The sequence below is a fragment of the Notolabrus celidotus genome, chromosome 14 (genome assembly GCF_009762535.1).
Source record: "Notolabrus celidotus isolate fNotCel1 chromosome 14, fNotCel1.pri, whole genome shotgun sequence".
NCBI classification, from domain to species: domain Eukaryota; kingdom Metazoa; phylum Chordata; class Actinopteri; order Labriformes; family Labridae; genus Notolabrus; species Notolabrus celidotus.
Window position 1 is genome coordinate 31,489,073 of NC_048285.1, and position 14,611 is coordinate 31,503,683.

A 14,611-nucleotide genomic window follows, 5' to 3' on the forward strand; every position below is an offset into this window, starting at 1 on the left:
CGTCACAGGAATATCTGTCTTCCTATTGGCTGCCCGGTTTGATCACATGACCGTCCATACTTCTCTGTTTGTACTCCTCGGTGTGTTCACTGTTATAGCCGGGCTCCTCTGGTGTTTTTGTGGGTCTAACATGGAGGAACAACCTTAAATGTTATTATAAATAGAGAACAGACGTGGAAGGAGTCGTGTGCTGGAGTTTAACTGACCCTGAGCTTGTAATAACAGGTGGGTGGATGTTTTTCAGAGCCGAGAGTGAGTTGTTTTTGTTGTTTTGCACTGTCAGCGACTCTGTTGTAGCTTCCAACCAGCTAGCTTAGCTGTTTTATCTATTCTGGGGCTCACTATATAAGTATGCTGCTCCTTTTTACTTGTAGATAATGTCTTAAAAGTATTGAGTTATCCTCTCTGACTCACCCTGAGCCAAAAGTCTTGAGTCACCCTGTTAGCTCTCTGTAATGTGATTTGCTGCTCCTCTGTCCTCTCCTCAGAGACACAAACAGTCTCTGTCCTCAGCTAACACAGCTTTATAAGAGATGTGACTGACTTTGTGGAGAGAACAATATGTTTGTCTCAACTTTGAATGCTGTGTTATGTGGTAAGAAGAGTGTTAAGTGTAGTGAAAGTGAGTTTAAGTATCACATCAAAACAGTTCTCTGTGAATTAATCTACTTCTCTTGTCGCCTCCACACAGGGACAGACATCATTTCAGAAGTGAGGGGGGCAAATCATTATGATAACCTTTATTTAACCAGGAAATGCTCATTGAGATTAAACACCTCTTCTCCAAGAGAGTCCTGGACAAGATAGGCAGCATCACAGTTACAAATAGCAGATGAATACAACAGCTACACAACAAATACCTCCAGAGAAACAGCATGAGTTACATTCAAAGAAAACATCTGCAGACAGATGCATCAGCCTCCAAGTCATTTAAGGACCGCTTAAAAGCAATCAAAGTTATCAGACCACAAAGTTTCAGATCCTTCAGTAAGGCGTTGTAAGGTTGAGGGAGAAGCAAACCTGAAGGCCTTTTTTCCTCAGAACAGATAGTAACAAGAGATCCTGAGATCCAAGATTCTGAGTTCCAGAGTTCTTCTGTGCGATGTAGGTGAGGAGGTAAGAGGGAAGTAGACCTAAGATGCACCTATAGATTAAAATATGTTTCTGCCTGAGTGACGACAGGGAAGAGCAAATTGTAATGTTTGTGAAGATTTTAGCACAAAATTATATTTCTATCTGTTGTTTTGATTATTATTCTCTCTTTTTGTAAAGGTTTTTGCCTTTAGAGAGAGATAGAAGAGGGCAGGGAGAAAACATGCAACAAAGCATCACGGCCAGAATCAAACCAGCGGCCTATCACCTCTGTACATGGGGCGCCTAAACGGCTAGGCCATTGCATCTCCTTTCAAACCTCTGACACGGACACTTTGGGGTTATTTTAAATGTATTGAGGCAGAAGTAATAAGAGAGGGGTGTGGGAGTCCTCTTACAGAACTTTTTGAGCATCTAAGACTTAATTCTCTGCATTGTGGTGAATATTTTTTGTGGATGTTTGTGGTGGTCTCCCCACGTTCAGGATCCCACGCTCTCAAACTCGATACAGCAGCTGCGGGTGGACATGTACCCGTGTACCTGTGTTCCCCTGCGTCCGATACGCCCCTGCCCGTACGATATAGGTCAAGTAGAGCTCCATCAGGAAGTGCTCTTCATTTTGAAAGCTGTTTTGAGGAAAGCCAGTTTACAGTATGTTGTAAACCTGCTGGTTTCCTCCATAGGCGTGACTGTTCCTCTCTTTCCTCTCTGTGAAACTACCCTTTTGTATTTCAGTACCCAGAATCAAAGATACTATTTCAGCAGCTTTAATGAGTCATGTGATTCTGTGGAGAGCTTTACTGAGTCAGACTGTCACTGTCAGCATTAAAGAGTCCACACTTCCTCTCTCTTTGAACAATCAAATCTCATTAATCATGAGACCTCCCAATCCAGCAATCCAGTAAACTGAGTTATTTATATGTTTGTATTTGTCAGCAGCCGCCGCGGCCCTCCAGCCTGCAGCCACTCAGCAGCCTGAGCTGTGTGAGTCTTTGTGCCAGAGAAAAGCTGTGGCGTTGAAAACATCGAGGACCTTCTCTTTGTTGAGCCTGTAAAGGTGTGTGTGTGTGGGTGTGTGTGTGTTTGTGTGTGTGTGTGTAGAGACAATGATGTTTGAGTTTGTTGTATTGTCACAGCTATGAAGCTACTTTTTAAGTCAAATCAAACTCATATTTATGCCACAGGATGTTTGATATGAATCTAAAAGTTTTATCTGCTGTCACCGTTTCAAGCTGTGTTTGCAGCTTTCGTTCCGTCCGGTTCCTCACCGCAGAAACACAAGGACAAGATGTAACGTTTGTGTTTCTGTTCCTTCCTTTGTTTTCAGAACCACGAAGCTTTATCTGATCCGAGGTCACACGACTGAAGTCTGTTCATGTGGAGGTCATCGTGTCTGAGAAGATGAAGATAGACGTCCCTTACAACCAGGTAAGGAGCGTTTGGGTGCTTTGTTTTAAGTCAGGTATGTCACTTTAGATAACTAATGACATGATGATTGTGACAGGGTTATGTTGTTTGTTGAATAAGTAAATACTACTAATGTGAGGATTCATTTGTTGAATCATTGATATTGAAATGATCGTCTTGCCTTCTTTATGGAAAAAACAAACATTTTTAACATTTCTCTCTTCGGATTCCTGATCTTTATTCGGACATTGAGCGTTTTAAGATCAACTTGTGAAAACAGAAACAAGTACAGAGTGTCTGATTCAGCCAACTCTATCATCAGTCTGTGTGCTGAATTCAAATAAATCCATGTTTTTCACATCAGTGAGCGTGTGACTCAGAACAGATCAGTGAAGCTCCCCTTACTGTCCGTCATATTCTCACAGTGACTCTTACTTCACACTCTCAGCTCCGATTCACATCCTCATTTCATAAACACTTTCACTTTTAATTAAATCTAACAAGGTTACAAACTCATCACTGAGTATCTGTACGCTTCTGGATCTGAAGAGTAAAACTACTACAGAGAGAGGAACTTCAAAAACACACTGACTTTAACAAGAGAGGATTTAAAAACAGACACATCACTGGCTGTTAAACTTGAGAAAATCTCAGCTGTATCATCTTCTATAAGACCACAGTAACCAGGACTGTATCATCCTTCATTAAAAGTAAAAACAAACATGTTATGAACTCTAACTGTGAGCTACTTCAGGCAGGAAACTCAAGCTGCACTGATTGAACACTTGACGTGCGTCTTATCCTCGATCACATGACAAACGTGTCCTCCCAATTTCACGGTCTATTTAAGCTGCAAGATCTCCAGTCTCTCTTTCTGTTTTGCTTCTGTTGACATGCATAAGTGCTGCACTCGAATGCTCCGATTTGAAGGGGTTAAGATATTGTCCCCTCACTCCTCAGTTTCTGCACGTAGAAGTAAAACTGTAAGGAGTGAGTGTTGCATAAAAACAGTCATCCTGCTCTACTCCTGCTTCTGCATGAGTCCCAAAAAGTCCAGGCTTTTAGTTGAGCTGTAATCAAAATCCTCAACATGATGTGTCCTGATTGTGTTGATGTTGTCTTTGTGTTTGTTTGTAGCTGGTGGATGTGGAGAGGAGGAGACAAGAGTCCAACAGGAAAGCAGAGCTGGTATGTTAGGGACACAATCACACATGAAAGAAATCCTTCTCAGTCGTTACATTTCAAAATAAAAGTATGATTAACTCGAGATGAATCAGCAGCTGTAACTTTACACACTTCTTCCCCTTCCAGTACTCCAGATGTGTGATAGCTCTCGCCACTGTGGCCACTGTGCTGCTGGCTGCCATGGCCCTCTACAACCTCCTCACACCGAGGGTTCCCCCCTCACCTCCCGTCCCAGTTCAGTCCCCGAGCAGCAGCCTCGCACCGCCCCGGAGAGAGTCCTGCTCTGACCCCTGCAAGTAAGAAAACCTCCACAAATCTCTCCTTCCTCCTCAGCTTTCTAACTAACAAGACTCAGAAGTGCCATTCACAATCCTTCTCACAGAGCCATCTCCTTTTCTTTTCAGCATCGTCCTCGTGGAGAGCATCCCTGAAGGTCTGGAGTTTAATTCCAGCACCACCCACCCCTCCATCTTCCAGGCATGGATGAACCTGATGGCTGAGGCTCGCAGCAGTGTGGACATCGCCTCCTTCTATTGGACGCTCACCAACGAGGACACCGGCACTCATGAGCCCACGGCTTATCAGGTCAGCCAGAGCTGAGAGTGACTGATTGCACAGCATGAGCTTAACTTGATGGACGAGTGCCCGTTTAACAATATTCACAAGCTTTTATTAAATGAATTTTCTCTCTCTAAAGTTTAAACATCTCTTTGGTTGTGTTCACAGGGTGAGACCGTTCTGAAGACACTAGCCGAGCTCTCAGGGAAGGTTTCTGTTCGTATCGCAGTGAACACACCGCAAGAGAGTCAACCACAGGACAACCTCAGACTGCTCAATGACTCAGGTGACTCAGCATTTCCCTTCATACTGACCTAGCTGACGTCTGCACTCGGTGTAACTTTTTTATTCATCCTGAGTTTGAAGTGTTTCTGTGTTTACCAAGAGGAGGTAATGAGTCTCAGTAGGTCTCTGGTTTAATCCACCAACGCAGCATAAACATCAGTCCTCTAGTTTGGGTATTAACGGACACTTGATGTGTGTTTGTGTTTCAGGAGCTCACATCAGGACAGTCAACATGAGGAAACTCACCACAGGCGTCCTCCACACAAAGTTCTGGGTCGTGGACAAGAAGCACATTTACATCGGCAGCGCCAACATGGACTGGAGATCGCTCACACAGGTACACACACACACACACACACACACACACACATGAACACTCTCAGGTTATGAGTCAAAGTCAGTCACAAAGTAACTTGGTTCAGATTCTAAGGGATGAATGACTGCAGAGGAGATCTGCTGACTGAAGTTTATCTGGTGTCTGATCCAAGCAGAATGAACTTCCTTCTGCTTTTTAGAGGACGTTCTTGAGTTGGGTCATACTTTCAGTCACATGTCATCCTGCTGGAGATGTCTGTTTGTGTGGAGAGGCTTTCTTACATTGTAGTAGTGTAATTAAAGAAGTCAAAGATCTTCTATAACACATTGGAGAATGTACTCACTCACTCTAACTCAGGAATCTGTTAAACTCTCTGATATAAATTCTTCTTGCCTGCAGGTGAAGGAGCTCGGTGTGGTGGTCTACAACTGCAGCTGCCTGGCTGAAGACCTGGAGAAGATCTTTGAAGCGTATTGGTTCATGGGGGAGAGTCAGTCCATCCCGTCTCCCTGGCCCGCCAGGTTCTCCACGCTCTACAACAAGGACACGCCCCTCCAGCTGCCGCTCAACGACACGCAGTCCAACGTCTACTTATCGGTAAGTCACAGAGAAGGATGGATTCAATTCATAACTTCAGTTCACCCACATGAAGAACCTTTACATCCATACAAGGAGTTTCACAAGATTGAAATCTGTTTAATTAGATGAACTGATGTGTTCAGCTGTCAGCTCTTGTGGGATTAAAATCTCTGAGCCGAAATGTGTCATGAGATCTGCAGATCCTACCTAAGCCCACAAACCCATTGTTGTCTTTACGACGTCATTCTTTGTCATCTGAATAGAGTGCAGGGTTTTTTTTTTAAATGTTGCAATAATACCAAAAAAACAAGAACAAAATCCTGAAATGAAATGATTCACCAGACCTCTTCCTCATTCCTCTCCTCCCTCTCTCTCAGAGTTCTCCTCCGTCTTTCTGTGCAGCCGGCCGGACTCCAGACCTTCAGTCCATCCTGAGTGTGATGGAGGATGCTCACAGCTTCATCTACATCGCCGTCATGAACTACCTGCCCACCATGGAGTTCTCTCATCCTAAGAGGTACAGAGGTTCACAGACGTGTTGAGGATTCAGTTGTACAGTTAGTTAAGCACCTAAACCACTGAAAGACAAATGTTTGTACCCCCCTTTAAGATATGTTATCATCACTTTGTTGATCTCCTGATTGTCACTGTGTGCCGCTATCAGGCAGGAGCTGTATAATCTCTCCTTTATTATCTGTATTTAACAACCTTTAAACTCAAAGTAACATGAGGTGAAGAATGTGCTGTTAGAGAAGCATCATTTTATTGACATCCAGCTGTTAACAGTCTCTCCCCCAGCAGCTCTTATGGTGTGTTAATGAGCAGAAACACTGCAGAAACCCATCAGTTACCCAAAAGACAGATATGTGGGTCTGGAGGGATCAGTGTGTCTACAATTTTGGTCAAAGCTTCACACAGATTCTGCCTGAAAGCCGTAGTTTTAGACCTGTTTTAACTTCATGTAATCATTGAAGTTCCTAAAGGAAGCCTCGGTGTGTTTCATGAAAATACTTGGGAGGAAAGTTGAGGAAAATCACACAAAATGGGCTTAGAGCAGAGCTTTTCTTTGGGTTAATGTGATTCATATTGCCTCTGTGGCGCCCTCTGCAGGTACTGGGCAGAAATCGACACTCAGCTGAGGAAGGCCGCCTATGAAAGGAGGGTCAGAGTGCGTCTGCTGATCAGCTGCTGGGCCAGCACACAGCCCGTCATGTTCCCTTTCCTCAAGTCTCTCGCCTCGGTTTATGACCCCAAGGGCAAACTGGACATCCAGGTGGTACGTACGACTCTCGTCTTCCTGTCTGAGAAAAGAGGACGTTAAGTTGTTGATGTATAATCTGTATTTTGTTCCCCTTGTGCAGAGGTTGTTTGTGGTGCCCGTCAGCCCCAAGCAGAAGGAGATTCCCTTCGCCAGAGTCAACCACAACAAGTACATGGTGACCGACAAGATAGCTTACATAGGTGAGACACACAGCAGGGTTCATGTGAAACACAGCTTTTAAAGCATCACAGTGTCTGCAGATACAATGACTGTGATTAGACAAGGATAAGAGAACATGTTGAGGTTTGAAGAATGCATAAAGGAAACATAACCACCTCTGATGAGAGACGTTTTAACTGCCATGAAGTCTGGTCTGTGAAAAAGAGTGTTAAAACCTGCCGTGCGGTTCTGTCCTCAGGTACGTCCAACTGGTCAGGTGACTACTTTGTGAACACAGCCGGCTCAGCGCTGGTCGTGAACCAAACTGCATCAGAGTCCACGGAGCAGACCGTCCAATCCCAGCTGAGGGATGTGTTTCAGAGAGACTGGGACTCCGACTACAGCACTCCTCTCACCGAGAACACAAACCTTAAAAACTTGTGTTAGTTTCTACAGTGCACACTTCACACTTCTCTGCCCATGTTACTCTTTTAATCCACACACAGTTTGTAGCAGTAAACACAGAAAGTCCTCTGTGTGATGAGGTCAAAAGGGAGACAGGAGACTTTCAGTAAACCTGGTTTGCCACAGTTTAGAATCTTTGAGTACAGAGTAATCAGCCAAGCACAACCAGGTACTGACAGTGACTCTGTCGTAGGGTGTTCATGTGTGCAGGATTTTAGTTTAAGGCCAGAGCTTCTCTTCATGTCACTGCTGTTACAATCAAATCTGCCTCTTGAATCAAAGTACATATGCCTGTGATCAGTCAGATAGCATGTGAGAGGCTGCTTTAGGATCAGATTCAACATGAGGAAGCAGGCGGGACTTCTACGCTTTATAAAAACATAAAGAGACAGTTTTCCTTTTAAAAACATGTACGATCGATCAACTGGAATTAATTTAATGGAGGGCTTTCTGTCCTCTGTTGTTAGCAGGAAGTGCACGGTGATGTTTTCAGCTCTCATGTTGCCTTATCTAATCACTGATTAATCAAAGCATCTCCGTTCGATAGCTTCAACAGGAGTTTTTATCTTTCTCAGCTCATCTCAGGGAGGAACGTGTGAGTGTTTTATTTTTATATCACTTTAGTCTGCTGGAATAATGAACACTCAAACAAGGTGTGCTGTGCCTGAGCTGTGAATAAGATGCTCGAGTTCTTCTCTCGCTCTTCAGCTTTTTAAACACATGGATTTAATTTTTGAAGTCTGCAGTGGATTGGAGGTTTTTGCAGCGGCTCTAAATGAGGATGAACTAATCTAATTTCCACCGTGTGGAGTGATTGAAACTACCAATTAGAGAAGAGGCGGTTGTTATGGTGACTCTCCAAAGAGGCGTGTTTTGTAGCCCGAGTGTGCTTCTGAAAGCTTTGGAGCGGTAATGGTGTATACATGTCATTATCTTCCTCCTCTTTATAAAGACACGACTCTAAATAAATGTCTCTGAATCATCCTGTCCCTGCCTCGTCTAAGATCTTCATGTTCTCTCTGAGACACTGTGTCTCTGGAGACTGAATGGATACTCATCATTATGTTTCTGTTTATTTCACAAACACTCCTCTCCTTCAGTGAATGCAGCTCTGAACATTCTGATCTTGTAAAACTCAAAGTTTTGCAAACCTGAATGTGTGTCAGTCTTATTTTCATCAGTTTGTTTTTAATGTGGAACAAAGTTTAGGAATGAAAAGCTTCCATTATTAAGGTGAGCTGAACAAAACTGAGATTAAAGGAATAATCTTGTCAAACTTTATTGAAACTCAGCAGACTCCTCTCTGCTTCACATGTTCAGAAATCCATTCATTTACTTGCATGATTGTCTAAATGTATCAGCCTAACCGTCTCTGATGTGCCTGGTTCAGAATCCTGCAGAAACAACAATAAAAGCTTTATTTTAGAGGCTTTAAACTCCTGAAATCTCCCTAATCTGACGAATAACAGCCTCATTCTTAACAGAGGAAGTTGCCTTGCAGCAGGTCTGTTTATTAACTGTCAGGATGAAGCTTAACTGCTTTTACAAAAAAATAAACATGCTAAAGGCAATGAAGGGAGCTCCAGGTGAGAAAGTTTAGGTTTGAAGTTGAACCTGCAGAGTTTGAGAGAGATCTCACAGGAGGATCACAAACCAGGACTTCACTAAACCTGCAGCTGTTATTTCTCCTCTGCTCTCCTCTATGACAGTAATCATAAGAGAGTGGCAGGGCAGCTGCACTGTTCCCCGACCACCTGCTGTGTTTTTGTGCAGATCTGGTCCCACACAGCACAAAAGACCTGCTGTGTTTTTTTTCTGCCTCCATACATTCCTATAAGCGTCCATGTGCTCACAGCGCGCGGAGGAGGAGGAGGAGGAGGAGGAGGAGCGTCAGGGACCGGTCAGCAGAGCGCGCGGACATGGCGGTGCACACATATATCTGATGTATTTTCAGTCAGCTCTTATATCGAACAGTGACTTGATGTGAAGATGTTTGATTCCTGCGTGGATCATGGACGAGTTTGTCTTCCTCCATGCGCGCACACACTGTCTCTGCTGTGCGTAAAGCTGTGACTTTGAGAGGCTGCAAAGTTTCCACACCAGGGCGGCTGCTCAGAGGAATAAAGGTATGTTTAATTAAAGAGGAATTAATAGATTTATATCCCCAAACTGATTACATGTATCTTGTACCCCCTCAGAATGTAAGAAGAATGCAAGTTTAAAACGAGTTTATATCGTCCTGTGTCTTCCTCGTGGATAGGCGCACCAACAGGTCCCTCAGTGCACATCGTGTTACTCCCAGTTTACCTTATATGTCGAACTCTTTGGGCTATTATTAGACATGAAGTTGTTCTCAATGACTGAGAGTGACTGAGGGGTGACAGATAGTCCCTGCGCCAGACGAGCTAGAGAAGTGAGGTGAGATCAGAGAGGTGAGATTCAGAGCAACAGACAAACTTTATACTTCAAGAATTAACTTGTAGATCAAAATGTAACATAACTGTGCATGCAATGCAGTTTTATCACTTGGAGAAGTGTTAAATACAGTATTTCTGTGTTATAAAGGGACTGTGAGTGATTGTGGATGAGCTGTTGGTCCAATCTCAGTCTGCTGTCTCTGCGCTTTCAGATCCTCACCATCTGAAGTCTCCAGAGTCCTGCTGCTCCAGGCTGATTAAGGTAAATCTTGCTCACTCACCTGCTAAAACTTTAACACTTTTACACCCTTCTGTAACTCTGCACGTGTGACCTCATGTCTGCACATTTCACCCTCTATCTTTGAAGACTGTAAAAGAAATGATGAGTTTGTGTCAGATTCACCAACTCTGACTGAAGCACACTTTATTTACTTTCTTTTTATTTTACATTCTGAAAGAGTTGTCAAAAACTAACTATTTTCAAATGTCACGTGAGGTGTCAAACTCACTGGTTCTGTCATACATCCAGATCTAAATCATATAAATGCATCCAAGTTTAAGAGACAGGTCTTCAATCTCCACCACTCCACTAACATAAAGTCTTAGGATGTCTGATTTAAAATCCTTGTTTTTGCTCCTCAATCCAACCACTCCTGTAAATGGTAACACGTGTCATGTTGCAGTAGCAGCTGTCTGACACTTGTGTGCAGTGTTGCAGCAGGTTTTAACATAGAGGCTCCTGCAGCTGTCAGGCAGAGATGAAGCTCTTCAGCTGTCTCTCTCAGTAAAGGGAAAATGAATCCAACAGAACAAAGACTGAACATGTGAGCACAGCTGAATCAAAGGGTTGAAAAACTCAAGAGAAAAAGAAAATAAGTTTGGTTATTCATCTTAAAAGTGTGGCTGAAATCTCTCTCTAACACCACTTATGATAGAAGGGTTAAATAAAGACAGGTTTTAATGTTTCTGCACACAGGATTGGTGCATTAATAAATGCAGCGTCTGAGGGTAATGTGTTAACTTGTGTCAGGAGTCCAGCTGTGCCTCTCTGGATGGGATTGTTTACGGGTGTGTCTAAATGAGAGAATCAAACACACCCAATCTCTGCAGACCGGGCGGAGACGTGCTGTTTGATAAAAACACCATCTGACCCAGAGAGAGCCGAGAGGAGCTTCATCATGAACACACAGACTCACGTTTACATCTCTTTACCTCTCTGACTTTCTGTTTCTGACTCTCACTCATCATGAATGTTCAAGCTAACAAGAGCAGGGGTCTGCTATGTGCTGTTCACCACCACTACAGCTAAACCTGGACACACACACACACTCACACACACACATAAGTTATCCGAGGTATCTCCAACATGTCACTCCTCGTGTGTAAACTATTCAGTGTCGTCAGGAGCCGAGGAACGCAGCCGAGCCCAACCCAGGAGGTTATTTCTGTCTGTCTTTAAACATCCAGCTCCCACCCATCCAATCACCAGCAGAGAGAGTGTGTGTGTGTGTGTGTGTGTGTGTGTGTGTGAGAGATAAGAGTGTGTGTGATTCAGTGAGTGGAAAATAAACCTAGAAACGTGAAAACAGTGAATTCTGTCAGCATCAGATGTCCTCTGCTCGCGTATCTGAGTTGATCTGAGGACATGAAGCTGTTCTGCATTGTGGTTTAAAAATAACTAAATAAATAAATAAGTGATGAAACAGTTTCATAACACAGAGAGGGGAGATGCAGGCAGCCAGCAAGCAACAAAACAAACAGCTTTACAGGACTTCATACAACACAGAGCGACAGCAAACAACACACATGAAAGATTAAAGAGGTGTAACACATGACACATTAAAAATACACAACGCTAAAAATGAGCTTCTGATTCAGCTGTTCAGGAGGAATCTCGTGCTGCAGAGAGTCTGATTCTCTGCTCAGACTTCTGGTAGTGTGTTCGTCATTTTAGGTGAAGTCTTGTTTTTTTTCACCTCTATGTGACCTTAGACCAGGGCCTGATCCAAAACCTCTACTCCTAGGCATGACAGATAACGATGACTTTATCGCAGAGAGGGTACAGACTTTTCAAACACAATTTCAGATTTGCGAAATGCAAAGAGGTTTTGGGATCAAGGGCTGGACAGATGTGGTCTAAAGGTTAAAACAAAGACATTGAATTTTCCCTATTTTTTCATTTTCCCAAACAGGATTTCACAAATCTGAACACGGCTACACACAGAAAAGTCTGTGAGTAAATTATGTCAAACTGCTGTGACTGTTAGCAGAGCTAGCACCATCAACTCCTTCTTGCAGGTTAGCGTACTCATTACACCTCTGTCCGGTCGTGTGATTATATTTCAGTCTAATCAGACTCAGCCTACCTATAATTTAATCTCCATTAACTCAATCAAATACTAAAAAACTACACGCTATAAGATGCTGTCTGACGTCCGTAGTTGTTTACATTCTGGTTGTAGAGCATTATAGCATAATGGTAGTAGCTGTTACAGTAGCTACAGCCCCTACTAGTGGTAGGTGGCTGCGCTACAGCTTGGACACACATTATAACCAGCCCATCAGGTCTACAATAATAAAACATTCATAGTTTGTTTAACCGAGGATGCAAGGGTGACGATGTTTAATCATCTAATCAATGAAACGCACACATCCCTAATCTGCAGCCTCTCTGATATAATTGTGTCCAGGTCTAAAAAATGTAGGCAAAGTGGTTCTAGATCAAGACCTGGTTCCCCTTAATTTCCCCCCGTAACAGGAAGCTAACTTCAACATCGAAGAAAATATTCCAGTTCAATTAAGAACAAAAAGGGTTAATGTGACAGCAAAATTAATAAACAAGATTTAAAGTAATAGTTTTATTGCTTAAGTTTAGTGCATTGATAGATTATTTTATTGACATATTTAGCATAAAAGAAAACTCTAAAAAGAAAATTACTTTAAATATTTAAGATTAAAATCCACTGAGCGTTTAAACAATCTCATGTTCCTGTACTCACTTCCTAAAATCAGATCAGAAGTATACAAAAATGTGTGTGTGTGTGTGTGTGTGTGTGTGTGTGTGTGTGTGTGTGTGTATGTGTGTGTGTGTGTGTGTGTGTGTGTGTGTGTGTGTGTGTGTGTGTGTGTGTGTGTGAGCGCTAATTGCACTTTAATTACCATGCCGTCTTCTCAGTAGACAGACGTGGTGACGAGGGTGCGAACAGTGAAGCGTGGAGCTCCGTCCTTTGACCCGGCTTGTTCTCATACCTGTCTGGTCTCCGGGGCTCCACACAGTCAGAGCCGGGCGGATGTTTAGTTATGATGGGTGGGTGATGGATGACACGGCTTTGCTTTATACACTTTATACCATCCATAACTTTAAAAATAAAGATCAACATTTGCCTGATATATCTTTAGATATCTTTGACAGACGGCTCATTAAAATACCTCACTGGGAGTAAGTCTTTAATTGAAGGTCAAGAGCTTCTCAAAGTCGACTGTAAGTCATCAGGTCTGCAGATATTAATAGCATCAAGTCATTTATAAGGACTCTTCCACACTCTTCCATAGACAGATGATGATAATGAGAAACATATGTTTGTCTCTCTCTCTCTGTCTCCTCCAGGATCCATCAGCTGACAGCTGAACAGCAAAGAGAAGAGCTGAAGCATCTCACCTCTTCTGGATTTAATCCCTGACATGTTGAAAAAATAAACTACTATTTATCATACACAGTAAATATTGTGACATTACTTGATTGCACTTTTTTATACTTGAATGCACAGAATATCTGAAACTTTATAGGACAACATCAAAGAAGAAAAGAATAATAAAGGAAAGTTAATTAAATTGTCAATCTTGGTTTTGTTGTTATTCATGTCTCGACTGTTACTGAACATTAACAGACTGCAGGAAGTGATGTTCTTATAGATATGACATGCTGCAAACAGCTTTATAAAAGATGCACGTTGGGACAAAGAAAATACAAGCTACAAACGTCTCAATGTCTGATTTAGAAAATGACTTCTGAGCTGCAAGATGAAGAAAGAAGTCAACTTTATGTGTCTGAGCTCACAGCCCCTCATCCTGTCCATTCATGCCTCTCAACATAAACAATTCAGATCATGTTTCTTATCTCTACGCTGTCCTTGAATTAACTTCAGCATCTGTTAAATGCCGTAAAGGACCGACAGCTACATCTTTCAAGCTCGCTTCCTCATGGTGAATGTTCCAGAATATTACTTGTTGCGTTCTCACATCATCTTTCCTAAAATTCATGCAACAGGAAGCTGGCAAGAATATTTTTTGGGGTAAAGTTGGGGGTAAAATCAGGCTGTTTGCCCTGCCACAAAACTTTGGAACGTCTTAGGAGTTTTGTGCATGTGTGAACACAGCTACAGAGAAACTATTATGTTGTCTTTGCCATCATAATGATCCTGGAGGCTGTTATCGTCTGTGTCATTGCCTCTGTTTCACAGTGAGATTTGTCTATTAAGACAGCAGAGAACTTCATCATTCATAAACTGTGTGTGTGTTTGTACTCCCCCTCTGGATGCATTTCTCACAGCAGCATTTGTGTCTTCAGTGAAGTGTCTCACAACAATTGCTTCATTATTCATCGGTCTGAACGGTGGGAAAGTCGAGGCGTGATGCTGTCGACATGTTTAATCTGAAGGTCTGAGCCGTGAGAGGGAGAAGAGAACCTGTGTGATCCTTCTGAGTCACTTTCTGTTAAACCTACAGGATTCTCAGGGCTTTAACTGAGTGTGTGTGTGTGTGCATGTGTGTGTGTGTGAGTGTGTGCAGCTGGCTCCATCCTTGATGACTCAGCTCTCGACTACTCTGCACTTTGCAGGGATTAAGTGTGGCGTGTGGCAGACAAACATCGTTCTAATGAGTTCAGAA

At 42.8% G+C, this 14,611-nt stretch overlaps 1 protein-coding gene and 1 long non-coding RNA gene across 4 annotated transcripts; both read left to right on the top strand.

Moving 5' to 3' along the window:
• Window positions 1–46: 46 nt before the first annotated feature.
• Window positions 47–8,294, top strand: pld3 (phospholipase D family, member 3). Of its 3 annotated transcripts, none has more exons than XM_034701767.1 (13): window positions 47–225; window positions 2,029–2,149; window positions 2,420–2,520; window positions 3,637–3,687; window positions 3,811–3,980; window positions 4,089–4,269; window positions 4,411–4,528; window positions 4,737–4,864; window positions 5,243–5,440; window positions 5,800–5,939; window positions 6,533–6,698; window positions 6,784–6,883; window positions 7,102–8,294. In XM_034701767.1, the coding sequence occupies exons 3-13, from the start codon at window positions 2,494–2,496 to the stop codon at window positions 7,287–7,289; spliced, it is 1,467 nt and encodes a 488-aa protein (XP_034557658.1). In that variant the 5' UTR covers window positions 47–225; window positions 2,029–2,149; window positions 2,420–2,493; the 3' UTR covers window positions 7,290–8,294. The 3 variants fall into 3 exon arrangements, with proteins under 3 accessions (XP_034557658.1, XP_034557659.1, XP_034557660.1); XM_034701768.1 differs by having other exon boundaries at window positions 2,032–2,149; XM_034701769.1 differs by lacking the exon at window positions 2,029–2,149.
• Window positions 8,295–9,206: 912 nt separating this feature from the next.
• LOC117825842 lies at window positions 9,207–13,535 on the top strand. Its single transcript, XR_004633915.1, has 3 exons — window positions 9,207–9,433; window positions 9,937–9,986; window positions 13,332–13,535. It is a non-coding gene; the product is annotated as an uncharacterized LOC117825842 (long non-coding RNA).
• The last annotated feature ends 1,076 nt before the right edge of the window (window positions 13,536–14,611 follow it).